This window comes from Musa acuminata, chromosome BXJ2-3 (assembly GCF_036884655.1).
Source record: "Musa acuminata AAA Group cultivar baxijiao chromosome BXJ2-3, Cavendish_Baxijiao_AAA, whole genome shotgun sequence".
NCBI classification, from domain to species: domain Eukaryota; kingdom Viridiplantae; phylum Streptophyta; class Magnoliopsida; order Zingiberales; family Musaceae; genus Musa; species Musa acuminata.
In genome coordinates this window covers 22,606,521-22,626,297 of record NC_088340.1, presented here as the reverse complement: position 1 = coordinate 22,626,297, position 19,777 = coordinate 22,606,521, and the positions used below count along the sequence as shown (strand labels likewise).

The following is a 19,777-nucleotide window of genomic DNA, read 5'->3' as shown; positions in this document are numbered from 1 at the left end:
TCGGCAAGAGTTGTCTACCTTTTAGGCTTAGTGTGATTGGTCGAGTCCCTCGAGGTTACACTAAGACGCTGATTGGATCCTGATCCCCACTAGAAGTCTGCCGGAGACTTCCGTTTCACGTGCTGAGGGTGTCGCGTGACTCGTTAGTAAAATAGTGGGAGCATATTAAGATAGAAGTCCATATCTTGATTGTTTATTTCTTGCAAAATCTGCATGTTATTCATTTTTGCTACATCTTTATTTTCAGAAAATGTCGCTTTCAAATCCCTTACGTGGCATACTTGATGTCAACCGCCTCACTGGTCCAAATTATACGGATTGGCTCCGTAACTTGAGAATTGTTCTCACAGCGGAGAAAATCGTGTACGTCCTTGATACAGTGATGCCTACGCCCGAAGAAGGGGCAAGCGAGGATGAGATCGCTCGCTACGTGAAGTACATTGATGACTCCACTCTTGCTCAGTGCTATATGTTGGGCTCTATGACTCCAGAGTTACAGAGACAACATGAAAAGATGGATGCCAGATCCATTCTCCTACATGTCCGTAAATTGTTTGAGGAACAGGGAAGGACTCAACGATATGAGATATCCAAGAGCCTTTTCCGCGCTAGGATGACTGAGGGGACACCGGTTCAGAACCATGTCCTAAAGACGATTGAGTGGATAGAGAAACTCACAGGTCTAGGAATGGTCCTAGAGGATAACTTGTGTGTGGACATTGTGCTTCAGTCCCTACTAGATTCTTTTTCACAGTTCATAATGAACTTTAATATGAACAAGCTTGAGGTGACTCTCCCAGAGCTCCTCAATATGTTGAGGGAGGCAGAGAGTACTATTAAGAAAGAGAAGCCAGTTCTCTACACTGGTGAGACCAGAAAGAAAAGGAAAGCAGAAAGGTCCCTTAAGAAGGGAAAGGGCAAGGGCAAACAAGGTAAAGCAAAGGTTGCTAAGAAAGACCCAACAAAGGACAAAGGCCAGTGCTTCCACTGTGGTAAAGATGGGCACTGGAAGAGAAACTGCAAAGAGTACCTTGCAGAAAGGGCGAAACAAAAGCTTGATGAAGCTTCAGGTACATTCATGATCGGTCTCCATTTGTCAGACTCTTATGATAACACATGGGTATTAGATACCGGTAGTGCTTATCATATATGTAATTCGTTGCAGGTTCTGGCAAGGCCTAGGAGACCAGAGAGAGGCGAGATGGACCTCAAGATGGGTAATGGAGCAAAAGTTGCTGTTTTAGCTGTTGGCGAGGTCGCCCTACATCTGCCTAGTGGAGCTTTTATTGCATTAGATGCATGTTATTTTGTTCCTTCTATTATCAAAAACATTATCTCCATTTCATGTTTAACAGTTAGTGGATATAAATTTGTTTTTGAGAACAATGGTTGTTCGATATTATTAGATGATAAGATCATCACGAAAGGAACATTGCATAATGGTTTAATTATGTTAGACACCACTCCACATATCATGAATATAAATATGTCCAAAAGGAAACGAGATGAGTTGAACAGTGCATACCTGTGGCATTGTAGGCTAGGTCACATCCATGAAAGAAGGATTCAAAAGTTGCTAAATGATGGATATCTAGATCCATTCGACTATGTGTCATATGCAACTTGTGAGCCTTGCATTCGTGGAAAACTGACCAAATCTCCATTTAGTAGAACTGGAGAGAGAGCCAATGAGTTGTTGGAACTCATACATAGTGATGTATGTGGACCCATGTCAACTCATGCCATTGGAGGTTACTCCTACTTCATTATATTTACTGATGATTTCTCAAGGTATGGATATGTGTACTTAATGAAGTACAAGTCCGAGGCCTTTGAGAAATTCAGAAAGTATAAGAATGAGGTGGAGAACCAGACTGGAAAGAGTATCAAAACTATTCGATCAGATCGAGGAGGTGAGTACTTAAGTACAGAGTTTACTCAGTTCCTCAAGGACCATGGGATATTATCCCAATGGACACCTCCTTACACACCTCAGCTCAATGGTGTCTCTGAAAGGAGAAATCGTACATTATTAGATATGGTACGGTCCATGATGAGTTTCGCTGACCTACCCATCTTATTCTAGGGATATGCCCTAGAAACCGCAGCTTACCTTCTGAACAGAGTTCCAACTAAGTCGGTGGTGTCTACACCATATGAGATATGGAAAGGGAAGAAGCCTGATCTTAAAGTAGTTAAGATTTAGGGCTGCTCTGCCCATGTTAAAAGACACAACCCCGATAAGTTAGAATCAAGGACAGGGCGATGTAAATTTGTGGGATACCCCAAGGAAACTTGTGGGTATTACTTCTATCATCTCGAGGACCAAAAGGTCTTTGTAGCTAAGAGAGCAGTGTTCCTTGAGAAGGAACACATTCTTGACGGAGACAGTGGGAGAATGATAGAATTGAGCGAGGTTGGAGAACCAAGCTCAAGCACCACTCTACAGCCCGAGTCTGTTCAGGTATCTAATACACAAGTTTCAACTTTACGCAGGTCTGATAGAGTATCCCATCCTCCTGAGAGATATGTGGGACATATTAGAGCAGAGGATGTAGAGGATATTGATCCTCAGACCTACGAGGAGGCTATTATGAGTATAGACTCCGGGAAGTGGAAAGAAGCCATGAATTCTGAGATGGATTCTATGTACTCCAATAAGGTTTGGAACCTAGTTGATGCACCCGAAGGTATTGTACCCATCGGTTGCAAGTGGATCTTTAAGAAAAAGATCGGAGTAGATGGAAAGGTAGAGACCTATAAAGCAAGGCTAGTGGCTAAGGGGTATCGTCAAAGGCAAGGTGTTGACTACGACGAAACTTTCTCACCCGTAGCAATGCTAAAATCCATCAGAATTCTATTGGCTATTGCAGCACACTATGATTATGAGATCTGGCAGATGGATGTGAAAACCGCATTCCTCAACGGGAACTTGGAGGAGGAGGTGTATATGATGCAACCTGAGGGATTCGTGTCCAAGAACTGCCTAGATAAGGTGTGTAGGTTGCTTAGATCCATTTATGGACTAAAGCAAGCTTCCCGAAGTTGGAACATAAGATTTGATGAGGCAATCAGATCTTATGACTTCGTTAAGAACGAAGATGAGCCTTGTGTATACAGAAAGGTAAGTGGGAGCGCTATTAGCTTTTTGGTGTTATATATGGATGACATCCTCATCATTGGGAATGACGTAGGAATGCTATCCACAGTAAAGACTTGGTTATCTAGACACTTCTCCATAAAGGACTTAGGGGAAGCATCCTATATCTTGGGGATTAGAATATATAGAGATAGATCCAAGAGGATGCTTGGCTTGTCCCAGTCCAGGTACATAGAAACCATTGTCAAAAGGTTTGACATGGAAAACTACCAGAAGAAAGGGCAAACATGAATATGATACCTTATGCCTTAGCAATAGGGTCTATCGTGTATGTCATGCTATGTACTAGGCCTGATATAGCGTATGCTCTAAGTGTCACGAGCATGTATCAGGCGGATCCAGGCTAGGAGCACTGGAAAGTAGTAAAGTGTATCCTTATGTACTTGAGAAGGACTAAGGATCTTTTGCTAGTATATGGAGGTAATAGCCTTAAGGTTGAAGGCTTCACTGACTCAAGTTTTCAGTCTGATGTCGATGATAGCAAGTCGAATTCAGGGTATGTGTACACCTTGAATGGAGGAGCAGTGTGCTGGAAGAGTTCCAAGCAAGATACCACTGCTGACTCGACCACAGAGGCGGAGTATATTGCTGCATCAGATGCAGCAAAGGAGGGAGTCTGGTTGAAGAAGTTCATCACAGATTTGGGAGTCGTGCCGGATAGTGAGGAGCCGATTTCCCTATATTGCGACAACAACGGGGCAATTGCTCAAGCGAAGGAACCTAGGTCTCATCAGAAATCTAAGCATGTTCTGAGGAGGTTCCACCTTATCAGAGAGATCGTGACCCGAGGAGATGTAGCAGTGGAAAGAGTTCCATCCGAAGATAACATTGCAGATCCACTAACAAAGCCATTGTCTCAGATTGTCTTTGAGCGTCACAGAGGTCTGATGGGGATCAGACACATAGGTGATTGGCTTTAGGTCAAGTGGGAGATTGCTAGTCATAAGTGCCCAGCAAGCCAATCACGTGAGTGATGGCACGTGTGACTTGATACAGAATCTTTTTGCTTATTATATTTTTGGCGTATATCACTTTATAACTATTGCATAAATGCATATGTATAGTGATGTCCTTGGATTTGTGCAATGGGAATCGGATCGTGATGAGATCACGATAATGAGATCGATTCACCTTTAAACACATATCCTAAATAATCCCGGTCATAGGTTACTCGAGAGGGACATCGTGATAACCGGATAGACTGGTGTGCTGTATACCCGTCCATATGATGGATGCAGCTGGTCTCATAGCTGCTCGTGTAGGGACACTAGGGATACAGTACAGGTGCTCATTGGAGAATGAGTTCACTGATTGATCCGCTTACGGAATGCTGGATGGTTGATGATGCCTTATTGTCAGACAACGATTCCGTAGTCCTAGTGGTGTATCTGGTTCTTAGACTTGAGACACCAAGGATGTCCTGTATGAGTGCTCCACTCTTTGATACCAGACTTATAGGTTTGGCTATTCCCAGATCTAGTACAGCTGGTCATTGGGAGTGGTAGTCGACCTTACGAGGGCTATTGAGTGTCGATAGAGGATCATCCACTCTCGGTATCATGAGAGGAATATCCCATGTGTTCTTGCTCAGACAAATCCCTGGCCAGGGTCATTCGGGTTGAGAGAGAAAGAGTTCTCCGGGAGAATCCGATTAGAGCGAGACTCAAGTAGAAACCGTATGGGTCTGACAGCACCATGCTCGATATACGGTCTCTGGGATATTAGATGGATGAGAGACTATAGGTACATGGTAACTGAGGACAGACAGGTCCAATGGATTGGATTCCCCTGTATCATCTGGGGACTACGGCGTAGTGGCCTAGTACTTCTGTAGTCGATGAGTCGAGTGAATTATTACAGAGATAATAATTCACTTAGTTAGAAGGAGTTCTGACAGGTATGACTCACGGCCAGCTCGATATTGGGCCTAGAGGGTCACACACATATGGTAGGCATTGCGATGAGTAGAGGTTCGGATATGAGATATCCGACGGAGCCCTTGTCTTATTGGATGCAGATCCAATACCCACTAGGGAAAGGACCCATTAGGGTTTTGACACGGGATCTCTATAAATAGGAGGGATTCACAGCCTCATAGGCTAGAGTCTTTGCTTGCCCTTCCTATTCTCCTCTCCCTCTCCACCTCAGAGTAGGCCTGGAGTTTTGAGGAGCGTCGTCGCAACCCTGCTGTGTGGATCACCGCTAGAGAGGAGGACGCTTGACCTCCTTCACCCTCTCCTGAGGATCTGCAAGGAAACAGGGATATACGATCTCCCTAGGTAACACAATCTCTATACGCAGTTTTGTGTTTTGCGGATTTTGCGCACCAATCTTCGCACGACGACGAACATCTTTTTGGGAATCGGGGATTTTTGTTTTCTTGTTCTTCCGCTGCGCATATGATGTCGCCCCCCCATGATTTCCCAACACATTCGCCATAGGACATAAAAGCACTAACTTCCTTCTTTAGTGCACTGATTTCGGAAGATTGTAATGGAGCTAAGATAATCTTCTTTTTATTCATCTTAAAAGAATAAGTATGTTTGTAGCCATCATACAACACCCTTCTATCATAATGCCAAGGTCTTCTCAACAGCAAATGACAAGCGTCCATAGGAGCAACATCACACCATACTTCGTCTTTATAATACTTGCTAATAGAAAACGAAACTAAATATCTTTTAGTTACCTTGATGTCATTTTCTTTTTGCAACCAACATAATTGGTATGGATGTGGATGAGGGATTGTGTCTAACTTTAGCTTCTTAATCATCTTCAAAGATACCACATTCTTAAAGCTGCCGCTATCAATGATCACCAAGCACACCTTGCCAAGAGAAGTGCATTTAGTGTGATACACGTTTTTTATCCTCGGCCACATAAGATACTTGTAAGCTACGTTGCAATACAATAGACAAATCATGATCTGCATAAGTAACCTCTTCCTTATCTTCATCATATTTTGGTTCATCGTCGGCTTCATCTACTCCTCCATCACTATGATCTTCAACCAAAGTTACAATCCTCCTATTTCGACAATTTGAAGCAATATACCCAAAACCATGACATTTGAAGCATTTTCAGCCACTTGGGTAGAAGAATTAGGTTTTTTTTGCTCCCAATAGATTCTTCACCCTTTTTTTGCACCTTCGATTTCACCTTGCTTTGTAAAGTAGGTTTGGAACTTCCTCCTTTTGTATAACCTTCTTTTGAATCGTATCGAGAACTCTTTTCAAATTTCTATTGCTTTTTAACTTTTAATGCCAGCTTGCTCATATCATTTAAAGACCAATATGATTGCAGTTGAACAACTTTAGCAATCTTATACTTCAGACCTCCTAAGAATCTTGTAATGGTTTGCTCTTCTGGTTCCATAAGCTCTCCTTTTAACATTAGGTTATCGAATTCTGCTATGTACTCTTCCACACTAAGATCTTTTTGCTTAAAATCATGGATTTTGAGAAATATCTCTTGTCGATAATTGTCAAGTAAATATTTTCTCATCAACTCCCTTTTCATTTTTTCCCATGTCACGATCTTACTCTTCCCCTCACGTTCTCTTTGTTTCTTCATATTTTTCCACTAAAAAGATGCATTCCGTCTAAGTTTAAGTGTCACAAATTTTACCTTTTGTTATGGTGGTTCTTGAAAAATGAAAATTATTTCCACTGTATTAAGCCAATCAATAAAGTCATCAACATTAATTTTATCTTCAAACTCTGGAATATCCAATCTTGGGTTGTATTTTTTCTGCCACTCGTCTTGGACTCCATGCCTTGTCCGAAATCTTCTCGACTCCCTTGGATGAGGAGGTGTATAATCATCAGAAGTAAATTCATGGACATCATTTTCATGCTGGTTGTGTCTACTTTGAAGTTCTTCGATTATTTCATTTTCTTCTTGTAGACTACGTAGCAATCTTCGTAGCTGCAGCCTCAATGACTCAGCATCATCTTCATGGCAACTACCTTTACCAACTATATCTTTTCTATTCCGCCTCACTATGATCTCTAACCTTTAGCTCTGATACCAAACTGATACCGGTGTGATGCAGAATGTGGGTAAAGTAGAATAGATTTCGAAAGAAAACTGATGGTATAGTTTTTCAGATAGAAAATGTACGAACTCAGGATAATACTTCAATAAGATCGAAAAAAAAACAGCTCACCACCAAGTTTAAAATCACAAAAGGATACAGAGAATTAACCACCCCAAGGAAATTAAACAAAGATACAGAACCGAAAATAAAAGACTCACCATTCAAGGAAGTATCCAAGAGATACAAAGTTTTCAAGAGAACTCCAAGAGAGCTTCTGCCAAAATATCATCAGTTTTAAAGTCCTTTCTAAGCCCTAAACACTAAAATAAGTACTAGTGCATGAAACCAGTGTCTGCCATACCGAATCGTACCGCCCGGTACGGGCGGTACGTACCAGTCCGATAGGCCAGCGATACGTGGATCGCCCGGTACCGGTCCGCACTATAGCAGTGCTACAGTGCTCGGTACACTTGGGTGTACCGCTCGGTACACCGTACCGTACCGGTACCGAGCCCAGGTCGAAATACCGGTACGGTACGGTATTGCGAACCTTGCATGAAACAACCCTTCATGCATAGGGAATTTCTAAATTAAATGTTTTACAGCTACAAACCAACTCCTTTAAAGCATTCCTTGGTTACGAAGAAAAGCATATTGAAATAGTTTTAACTTTGTGCAGGGAATATGCTGATGAGCTGTCATATTTGAGTAGGCTGAGTTGAAGATTGAGGCAACATTATTGGCTGAAAAAAATACTATATCATCAGCAAGGTCCTTATGAGCAAATTGTAACAAATTAGACACTCCTGTGTCATTGTAGTTCAATGACATCAAAGACAAGAATTTCAATTTGCTTGAGGTAAGAAAACCAATGAACTATAGACACAGATCATCATAGGATTGAGTTGACACTCAAATTTAAAATGTGGGGTCTTGCTCACATGATAAACATTATTGCTGACTTGCATAAGTTTGGGGCCTGCTTTACCTGAATACTATGTGATTAACTGTTTGAATTATCTTACACCTCTTTTTACAAATTATTTCAAGTGGAATTGTTGGTCAAAATAAATTTTCTTCTGAAGATGTCACTCCTGTTCACTCAGAAAAAATATATATTACTTTGTTCATGGTTGTTCTGGATTTGATTTATTCCTGGACATGGTTTTATATTATTTGCAAGTTTTGATGGATTTGCTAAATACAGTTTGCATAGATGCACATGGAATAACATGGGTGGATGACAGCAAGGCAACAAATGTTGAATCAACCTTGACAGGATTAAAGGGTTTAAAAGAACATAATGCTGTTGTTCTTCTTGGTGGTGTTGCAAAGGTAACTTTAGTTTGACCTTCAACTCATAACATGTGTTTTCAACAGAACGTTTTTAATCATAATGGCTTTTAGATATTTTTTTCTTTCTTTGTAAGTTTTTTAAATGTTGGGAGGTACATGAGTTCTTGAGTATCACCATATCCCTATGATAACATTGATATTGTAAACATTATAGGTGTTTTTAGAATATTGACTTGCCTATGTATAAACTGTCATGTCAGTACAGTCTTAAAGTTTCTTAATGTTGGCTGTTGGATTCAGTTGCTTATACTTGATGTCTACATCTTTAATTAAGTTACAAATTTTTAAGAAGGGAAATCATATGGCATTATATGTCTTACTTGTCATGCTTATGTGCTTTTCTAGGCTTTGAATGATCGAGAATCCAATGGTTTTGAACAACTAATAGACGATCTTAAACACCACAAAGGTGTTATCACGGTAAGATATTTTCTAGTTGAAGCTGGTTGTGCTTATATGACTAGATCCACTAGTTTATACTTTTCTTACTTTATAAATTAAATTTCTGATGATAGGTTTGTTAACCAACAATATCATGGATTTTTTTTAGTTTGGATCATCAGGTGCAATGATCCAGAAAACACTCTGTGATGGTGGTCTAGAAGTTCCTTGTGTCAGAGCCATGAATCTTAAACAAGCTGTGGATATTGCCAAAAACATGGCAACATATGGTTTGGCTTTTTTCTCTTTGAAGCATACTTGTAGTCTTTATCAGGAACCAAAGTTGTCTAGTTTTGGACATTTTGCCTTTTTCCTTCCTATTAAAAGATTTAGGTGCAAGTAGGAGCTTCCGTCTTCCTATTTTTTCTTGTTGCTGTTGGAACTAAGAAATATTTATCTTTTATAGCAATTCTCCTTTGCAATGCAATTTTTCATTGGTTTTACAAGCAAGTCCAAATTTTTATCTTCAGAGAATTAGCTGTAGTCTGGATATTTCAGTTGCCACATGCTCTTGGGGCTTTGGGTTTTAGATATAGAAACCCTAAAAAAACTGTAAAAAGAGTTTGAATGTTGTGGACAACATTCATGTAGCAGACCCCATATAGTTGGGACCTTATGATTTGCTGTTGTAGACACACACATCTAATGAAAAAAGGGCACGGTTTGTAAAAGTGGAATGATCTAGCCTACTTTGTCCGTAACTAGTATTAGTTTACTGACAGTCCTTTTGACTTGTCTTTCAGAGTAAAACAAACCTTGCTTAGCTTTCTAAATATTCTATGAAATCTTTCCTTCATTGTGATGCATCATTGTATCCATTGTTTTTTGCTGAATGGTAACCAATGCACATAAATCACTTTGCTGTATTTATTATTAAGATCACATGACAGTATACTTATGAGAAATTTTAACTTTTTCAGGGGCTGCATGTTTGGTTATATGCTGTTTTATATTTTCTATTCCATCAAAGCTTCTATGTTTGGTTAGATTCTTAAGAGAAGCTGATCAAATATTTGTGTTATGTTTAGGTGATACAATTCTTTTGAGTCCAGGATGTGCTAGTTTTGATGACTTCAGAAACTTTGAACACCGAGGAGAAGTCTTCCAAGAATTAGCATTGTTGTCATAGCTTATTTAGTGCTTTACTGAAGCCTCTAGTTAAGAGGGGCTGTAGCCTGTCCTACTTGTTTGGAATCAGTCACATGCTTTCTTTGTTATATTCTAAGTAATAACTCAGGACGTCAGAATTTTTTCCCCTTCCGGCCTCTGTTTGAGTGGCCAGAATGTACTGAAGCATAATAATCTGTACTAAAACTTTAGTTCTATTTTGAAATTTAATATGCTTATATTCATTGTTTTGTAACATTATCTTGTCGAGGATTTTAGCTAGACCATGGCTGAAACTTCAGATGATGTCAGCCTAATAAATTTCCATATTTTCTTGTTTTCTTCTGTTTGAAACCTGCAAGTCCCTGTGGCCTTGTAGCATGCCAGAGAACTTGAAGCTACTAAATTTGGTACATGTTACTTTTTCTCTCTTTTTTGCCTGATTTCAGGTGGTGAGAAAGCAAATGAGTCTAATCAGGTTTGTGGTGCTGCATCATCTTACAACTAGTTATTTTCAAACCAATTAATGGAGAAAAATCACTCTAGTCTCATCTTGTATCACCATATTTTTGCAGGGACCTTGCAGTGCAAGTGTAATGATCTCAGGTGCAAATTTCTTGAAATCATGCCCGTGAGTCAATCATGTTTCTAGAGCTTCTAATTACAATCACAATACAGGTATTTGTTATATTATTTCCGTCAATCATGAAATTATTTTTCATTGTCATGTGTACAATACAATAATACTTACAAACGTATACTTCAAACAATATAACTCATTTTGTCAGTGAAGTTCTCTTTGATTTCCTGCTCTTCTGATGTAGTATGATGGCAGCACAGTATCAGATACATTAATAATCATAATATGATAATGGAATCTTATTGTTCATCATGTTTAAGAATTGTCCAAATGTTCTTAGAAATTGGTTCCTCATGAATTTATGGTAAAATCTTGAAATTTCTTCTCCCTTGAAGCAATCGACTGTTAAAAATGCATGTGTCACAGTGAGGAATATACCAATGTCAATATGCATGTATTTGTGTTCGAATCCCTTGTTTGTAGGATGTTGGAGGCCTTCCACAACAGTTGTAGGGGATGGCTTGAGGAGGGGTGACAATCTCCTCTCGGATGAAGTGGATCCCGAGTGGGTTCAGGTTATGGACAAGGAGGGGTCGAAAGCTAGGAGAAAGCCTCCTAAGAAGGTCCCTTCAGTCCCGTTTTTCCTATCAATTGCTCGGAGTAAGAAGAAGAAGACCCTTCATACCAGCGACAATGTTGTTGATGCAGCGAATCTCTCGCGTCCATCCTCTGAACTTGTTTATTTTATCCTAGAATTGCAGTGGTGCAATCGAGTGGGAGGGTCGCGTGTGACTTAGTGCCCTCACAAAATCTTAGTCACACTGGAGAGTCATCTGTTGAGGACCACAACCTTGCCCTTTTCCGAAAGCTAGGATCTGCTTGAGAGGGTGACGTCATCCCTGCCAATGGATGCTCTAGTGACATTATAGTGGGTATGGAGAACTGCTTCGGTCAAGGCGACACCCGGTAAATTTCCTCAATGTCTTAATATCATCCTGGAAACACCAGGTGTGCCTCCTTGCCTTTATTTTTGTTTTTTTTCCATGGTTTATTCCAGTACTTCTTTGGTTGTCGTTGTGACCTTTAGAATATATTTATGGATATCAGTTCTATTAATTCTCCTAGGTTGGTTTGCAACGATTTTGATCCCTTTCTTTCAGCCGAGGATGAGCTCGGAGATAAACCTTCCAACCTTTGTGGTTCTGTTGTGGATTTCCAAAACTTCATTTTCGGTCTTATCGATTTGGGATTTCACGACAACTGTTTTACTCAAGGTTCAAAATAACGTATCATACCGGCGTTTCGACGTTTGCTCGGTACGGTACGGAATGATATATCGAGCGATATACCGAGCGGTATACCATTCGATATATATATATATATATATATATATATATATATATTTTATTTATTTATTTAAAAGTCGATGTTGCATCGCCTCGGCGACGTTGCCTTTTCCTTCCCCACGCGGGGTGACGTCGTCGAGGCGACGCGACGTTGTCTCGTTTATTTAAATAATAAATAAATAAATAAATAAGTACCTCGGCTACGTTGCGTCGCCTCGGTGATGTCATCGAAAAAGGCGACATCGTTGAGCCTTTTCTAAAATAATAATAATAATAATAATAATAATAAATAAATAAATAAATAAATAAATAAATATTATTTTATTATTATTATTCGTTTTGTCCCGTAACGAGCAGTCCGCATATCGGTATACCGTCGGATCGATACGTACCACCCAGATGGTATTATTCGATATTACTTACCTTAGTTTTACTTGGAGCAACAACCACGACACTTCTCTGGTTTATGTTAGATTCCTTGGTAATAACCTCTGATTGTCCTTTTTCCAACAGGATCACTGTGCAACACTTTTTTTTGGTAAGTAAAAGTAAATTGATTATGTGTAAAGATTCTACAAATAGCTTTATCTATACAAGTCATAGACAAAGCCAATTAACTCATAGAGTGCGAATGCGATAGTTATGACTACACATGCTGTAGACTATAACTACTTGTGGGTACATTATTTGACATCATTCCCAAGATATTTAGCTAATAGCAAAATTAAATTTGATAAAAATATCTTTTTCTCTTCGGGTGAAGTGCTCGGTTTTGAGATCATCCTCCATACAGGATCTTGAGTCTCTAATAATCTCTTTCAAGAGCTGAGCATTGTTTGTGTGTTGACATTCAAAGATTCTATTACATCTCTCCTTCCACATCCACCAAATAGCGCATCTGAAAGTAACCTTTGCCAGTTATGTAAGTGGCCCTTTTCTTGAGAAACATTGCATAAGGTCGCCTAGTTCTTGGTGCAAGTTTGGTTGCGGCAGTCTATTGAGTTCAAATCGTTGGAGAATCTCCTTCCATATCCATTTTGTATAATTACAAGCAAAATAAAGGTGGTCAACAGTTTCTTCTTGTTGCAAACAAAGGGAGTATCGGTTAACATGATAGATACCTCTTCTTTTCATATTGTCTATTGTAGGTAGTTTATTGAGAAGGGCCTGCCATGTACATAAGGAGTGTCTTTGTAATCCCGGTCGATCCCATGTCCAACTGCTTGGGACCCACTTGTTATTTCTTTGTCTAATTTGATTCCATACAGATGTGGCACTAAATTTGCCATTGTCATGAGGCCAAATAAGTATATCTGAAGAGTTGTTCCTGATTGGAATAGCTATGATAGTCGGCCAAAGTGATAACATTTCGGGAGAAATAGGATTAGGGAGACACCAGGTACCGTTAGCAATGAACTCGGAAACCTTCCAATCTTTGGGAGCCCCAAGATCTTTTCGTGTTCTGTCGCCATATAATTGAAATATACTCTTCCCATTCACCCAAGGATCGTACCACATATTAGTACTAGTTCTAGAAGAGATTGCATAAGAAATGTGTTTGATTAGCCAATTCCTTGCCTTTAAAATTCCTTTCCAAGCTGAAGAGTGGTATGTTCTTGTTGAAATTTTCCAGATTGATTCCTTTGAAAGATACCTAGCAGAAACCCATTGTGACCATAAGGAACATTTGTTTTGCAAAAGATCCCACAATTGTTGTACCAGGCATGCTTGATTCCAATCTCTAGTATTTCTCAAGTTTAGCCCCCCTTCATCTTTCGGTTTGCAAATGCTATCCCAATTTACCATATGCATTGCCTTATCATTTGTGCCATTCCAGAAGAAGTTCATTAATAACCGTTCAATATCTTGGAGAAGTCTAGCAGGCAGAAGAAATGCATTACACCAATATATAGAGTAGGAGTGCAATACAGAACGGATGAGTTCGAGTCGTCCTGCTTTTGATAGAAGCCTATTTTTCCAAGAAGAAATTCTATTCTTTATTTTTTGCAGGATAGGCTGACAGTGGGTTTTGTGAATGCCTGTGGATATGAGCGGGAGACCCAAATAAGGAACTGGCAGGCTTCCCTCACTAACCCCCAAAGTTTGTGCAATAAAGACCTTATCCTCAACGTAAGGGCTCATATATACTTTACTTTTCGCATGATTTAACTGAAGTCCAGAAACCATACCAAAGTCATTCATAATAGTAGCTAGGTTCTTTACTGAAGTTGGATCATTTTGGAGAAAGATAAGTAAATCATCTGCAAATGTTATATGTGATATATGAATAGAGCCAGCATTGGGTACCTTAATGCTGCCATTTAAGACTGCATGTTCCAACATACAGCTAAGTCCTTCCATCGCAATAGTAAAGAGATACGGAGAGAGTGGATCACCTTGTCGGATGCCATTCGTGCTCCCAAAAAAACCAATAGGTGAGCCATTAAAGAGTATCGAAAACTTTGGAGTTTCCAGGCAAGATTGAATCCAATTAACCCATTGCTGTGGGAAGTTCATATCGAGGAGCATCTTATAGATAAATTTCCTATTAACTGAATCAAAGGCTTTCCGTAAATCAGCTTTAAAACATATTTTTGTCCCTCTTGCTTTTGAATGCAAATCTTTGACCAAGTCATTAGCAAGCAAAATGTTATGATGTATACTTCTCCCTTTGATGAAAGCAGCTTGATTTGGGCTAATGATCTTATGTATTACCTTTTGAATTCTATTTGCTAATACTTTGGAGATGATCTTGTAAATAAAGTTGCATAATGATATGGGTCGATAGTTCTCTAGTGAATCAGCCCCTGCATTCTTCAAAATTAAAGAAATAAAGGTGCAATTCATCTCTCTAAGAATATGACCTGAAGAGAAAAAATGTTGGCAAGCCTTGATCACATCATTTCCAATAATAGACCAAGCAGTTTGGTAAAATTCAGTTGGAAATCCATCTGGCCCTGGGCTTTTGTGCTTTAGTGACTTAAAGACAACACATACAATTTCGTCGTCAGTAATTGGGGCATTGAGGATTGAAATAGCTTCCGAATCAAGTTTTCTAGTTGGCTCCATATGAATGTTATTAGTTTTCCTAGCTTGATTGAGTAAGGAATAAAAAAATTGCTTTGTGTGTGCTTTAACCTCTTCTAAATTCTCAATAAGATTATCATATTTGTCTCTGCATTTGCTGATACGGTTAACAGCCCTTCGAGTAGCAATTGAAGCATAGAAAAATTTAGTATTGGAATCTCCTAGTGTAAGCCAATGCTGTCGAGACTTCTGCTTTACAAAACTTTCCTCCTGTTTTAAGGCTTGCATGAAGTTATTTCTGGCTTCTGCCTCTTTGTAGATAATATTCTCATCATTTGGCTGAAGTTGCAGCTCATGTTGCAATGACATTAGTTTATTCCTGCAAAATTGAACTGTGGTGGTAATATTGCCAAAGGTATTTGTATTCCACTCCTTTAGTGCTGCTTTACAGGCTTTGAGCTTTTGACATAAGATGTAAGGGGGAGATCCATGCACATTTACATTCCAAGCAGATATGATAATATCAAGAAATTGAGGATGAGTACTCCACATGTTAAAGAATCTAAACGGTTTCTTGCCTCTTGGTGTCGCTTTGTCTGCGTGTATATACATTAAAGAATGGTCAGAAAACAAAGGAGCACCATACTCAAGAAGTGAATCTGGGTAAACTGTTAACCATTCATGATTAATCAAACACCTATCAAGTCGAGTCATTATTTTTCTGTTAGCAGCACCTTGATTACTCCAGGAGAGCCAATTACCCACAGATTTCATATCAAACAAAGCTGCAGTGTCAATGTAATCATTAAAACTTTGAAGCTGGCTTTCTGAAAGTTGTCTACCCCCCTCTTTTTCATTTGTGTACCGAACAGTATTAAAGTCTCCAAGAACAATCCAAGGTACATTGAGATAGCCATTTGCAATATTAGTCAGGTCAGACCAAAGAGTATTTCTTTCTTGCATACTATTTGAAGCATATATACCAATGAAATTGAATTGACAGTCATTCTTTTTGTCCTCTACCTTAAGTTGAATGAATTGATCAGTAGTAGAAATAAACCAAGCATTAATAGAGTTAGGATGCCATAAGACCCATATTCTACCAAAAGTTTCATTTGAGTCATTGGTAAACAGTTCTGCGTCCGGCCATATTAAATTCTTTTGAGCTTGAACGCGCGATTGTTTAATTTTCGTTTCTACTAGAATAACAATATCACATGCAACAGACTTGATTATTCTATTCAGCTCCCGACATTTCTCCGGCTTATTAAGTCCGCGAACATTCCAACATGTTATCTTCATCAGTAATAAAGAAATGAAAAGGTGGTAAGGTATTCATCCTACGACTTTGGATGGACTGTACCATCCTTTTTCTTATCCTTCGGTTTTGTATTTTCCTCCCGCACAATATCCTTACCTTTTATGACTTTATTTCTATATTTATCCACTTCATCTATAGCTTGCAGATTTTTAAACTTTAAAATACCTTGAATCATGTGGTCTTGATTGGCAGGGTTTGTTGAAGCACGATAAGATTGTTGCAGCACAATTTCCTGGATAGTACTTGTTGGAGTAGCTTGGCTAGAGAGGTTTGTTGGGGCATGAGTTTGTTGAGACAGAATATCCTTGTTGGCGTTGTTTGTTGTGGCTTGAGTTTGTTGAGGTATGCGGGTAGCGGCGAACAGATCTAGGGCGACCACTGTAGCGGCGAACAGATCTAGGGCGACCACTGTAGCGGCGGCCAAATCTCCCTAGGGCGATCTGACTCCTACAGCGTCAGCTTTCTCCCACGGGCGATAGGCGATGACACTGTAGCGGTGATCTGATTTCCTGCAGCGTCGGCTGTTTCCCAAGGGCGACGTACTGTAGCGGCGGCGACGACACTATAGCAGCGACAGTACTATAGCGGCGACGACACTATAGCGGCGACGAGATCTCCCTAGGGCGATCTGACTCTTGCAGCGTTGGCTTTCTCCCACGGGCGACGATACTATAGCAACGATCTGATCTCCCTTACTGTAGTGGTGATCGGATCTCCTGCAGCGTCGGCTTCTCCCCAAGGGCGACGATACTATAGCGGCGACCAGATCTCCCTAGGGTGACGGTACTGTAACGGCGATCTGATATACTACGACGGTGGTTTTTCCCTATGGAGATGATTCCTCCATATCCTCTCCAGAGAGAAACTCCTTCGACGAAACATCATCGAAGTAGATCGCGCTCTAGATCGCGACAGCCTGCCCTCATTTCCAGTGACCCTAGGCCTTGGACTAGCCTCTTCAAGGCTCCGGTTGGAAGTCTGGATCTAAGCTTGGATTTCTTTACTCCAGAAGTTCAGGCTGATAAGAAGATTGCTGTATATGAGACTGCTGATTCAGCAGAGCTTATTGAGACATGGTCTATGGTGATTGTTGGCTGTGGTAGGTCTCAAAACATCTTATTTCCCACTATCCTCATTTATCAAAACTCGATGGGGAATATCGTCATTTGATCTTCATATGCTGGAGAACGGATTCTTTGTTTGCAAGCTATACTCTGAAGAAGATTTACAACGGGTCCTCGAAGGATTCTGGACTATTCGCGGCCATCCAATGATTCTACAACGCTGGTCTCCTGATGTCTGTTTGGAGTTAGATAGCCTATAGTCTATTCCATTATGGGTATCCTTTCAAGGTCTTCCTCTACATCTTTGGAGTCGACGTTTTATTGCAAAGTTATGCAGCACTTTGGGACAGCCACTCTACATCGACAAAGCAACAGCTGCTCAGACGAGATTAGCATTTGCACGAGCATGTGTACTGGTTTCTTCTGACGAAGATCTTCCAAATGAGGTTTTCTATCGTGATCTTGACGGGAACACTCGGAAGGTACATGTCTCATATTCTTGGAAGCCACAACGATGTCAGCATTGCTTATCTTTTGGTCATGCAAATGGAGCTTGTCAGCAAACTCCAAAACAAATCACAAAGGTCTATCGACCACGTCAAGCGCCTCCGCAACAAAGCGAGTCTTCTCTAATGGCAGTAGCACCGATGGTGGCGAAGACTATTGAGCATTCCGACTCGCAAGGACAGCACCGCGGACAGAAGGACAAATCCAAAATTATATCTCTTCCTATAATGTCGGCGCCTTCCACAACAGAGGTTTCCCTTGGTACTAGTGGACAGGAGAAACATAAGTCAGGAACTTCATCTCTTCCAATATCATTGGATCCGTCCACAGTAACTCAACAAACTCAGGCCCAAACAAATCTCGCCAGCAAGGATATTACACCCAAAGACTTTAAAATATGAAACATTGGGTTTTTTGTTGTTCCATAACTCATAGGGAGTTTTGGTGAGTAAGGGTCTTACTAGAACTCTATTCAAAATATAGCACGTAGTGTTTATGGCTTCGGCCCAAAAATATTTGGGTAGGCTATGTTAATTCAATATGGTTCTTGCCATTTTTTGTAATTTCGATTTTTTCTTTCTACTACTCCATTTTGTTGAGGATTTCTAGGAGTAGAGAAATTATGGTTGTATCTATTGAGTTCACAAAATTCTTGGAAATCATGGTTTTGAAATTCACCACCGTGATCACTTCTAATTGACGAAATCATAGAACCCTTCTCATTTTGAACAAGTTTACAAAACTTGGTAAAATATCTAAAGCATTCATTTTTCTGTTTTAAGAAGTAAGTCCATGTGTTTCTGCTATAGTCATCCACAATGACGAAGGCGTATTTGCTATCTCCTAGGCTTGATGTAGAGATTGGTCCGAACAAGTCCATATGGATCAATTGTAAGGGCCTAGAGGTGCTTATTTGATTCTTAGATTTGAAACTACCCTTAATTTGTTTACCTAATTGGCAAGCATCACATACATTATCTTTGATGAACTTGATATGAGGAATTCCTCTTATAAATTCTTTAGATGATATTTGAGTGATTAGTTTCATGCTAGCATGACCTAATCTTTTATGTCATAGCCAAGCATCCTCATTCAAAACCGAAAAACACATTTCATTATACAAATCGTTGATGTCAATAGTGTATACGTTATTTTGTTTTAATGTAATTATAGACGTGTTTTTGTGTGGTTTTTCAATGATGCAAGCATTAGATTCGAATCTGACAATATATCATTTATCACATAATTGACTAATGCTCAAGAGGTTATATTTTAAACCATCAACTAACAAAACATCTTCAATAAAGAAGTTGGATTTGTTACCTATGGTTCCTTTGCCAATGATTTTACCCTTGTTGTTGTCTCCGAAGGTGACATAGCCTTCGTCTATGCTTGTGAGCTTAGAGAATTGAGATGGATCTCCGGTCATATGCCTTGAGCATTCACTATCAAGGTACCATCTCTTGCTCCTAGCTTACGATGGTATAGATTTCTACAAGAAAGGATGATCTTTAGATACCCATTTGCTTTTGGGTATCTCAAAAATAGATCTACATTTTTTATCATGTTGCATAGAATTTATCATGGTTCCTTTAGGAACCCAAATTAGTTTGTTCGGACTAATTTTCTTGAATGGATAATAATGCATTTTATGTCCAAATTTGCAACAAAAGTTGCATTTGCTTTGGTGTCGAACATGTAAGATGAGGCCTTTTATGAAGGTGGTTGGATTTTGGTGAGGACTTCTCACAAATCCGATTCCACTTCTTTTGGGAACGTGACCCTTGTTTGCAAGGATCATATTCAAAGACTTGCTACTAACCTCGAAT

The 19,777-nt window shown here is 39.7% G+C and overlaps 1 protein-coding gene across 6 annotated transcripts; it reads left to right on the top strand.

Annotated features, from left to right (window-relative positions):
• The first annotated feature begins 8,214 nt into the window (after positions 1-8,214).
• Positions 8,215-11,776, top strand: LOC135607502 (uncharacterized). Of its 6 annotated transcripts, XM_065099403.1 has the most exons (6): positions 8,215-8,534; positions 8,901-8,975; positions 9,106-9,226; positions 10,553-10,581; positions 10,679-10,781; positions 11,167-11,774. In XM_065099403.1, exons 1-5 carry the CDS (start codon positions 8,361-8,363, stop codon positions 10,736-10,738), a joined length of 459 nt encoding a protein of 152 aa, XP_064955475.1. In that variant the 5' UTR covers positions 8,215-8,360; the 3' UTR covers positions 10,739-10,781; positions 11,167-11,774. The 6 variants fall into 6 exon arrangements, 3 of the variants coding, with proteins under 3 accessions (XP_064955475.1, XP_064955474.1, XP_064955472.1); XM_065099402.1 differs by having other exon boundaries at positions 8,217-8,534; positions 10,679-11,776; XR_010485199.1 differs by having other exon boundaries at positions 8,231-8,534; positions 9,106-10,581; positions 11,167-11,773.
• Positions 11,777-19,777: the final 8,001 nt, after the last annotated feature.

Coding starts and splice junctions, on each gene's coding strand:
- LOC135607502 (XM_065099400.1), top strand. CDS start 8,361: ATGGTTTTATATTATTTGCAAGTTTTGATGGATTTGCTAAATACAGTT. Junction 8,535..8,900: donor TTCTTGGTGGTGTTGCAAAG/GTAACTTTAGTT, acceptor GTGCTTTTCTAG/GCTTTGAATGATCGAGAATC. Junction 8,976..9,105: donor ACCACAAAGGTGTTATCACG/GTAAGATATTTT, acceptor GATTTTTTTTAG/TTTGGATCATCAGGTGCAAT.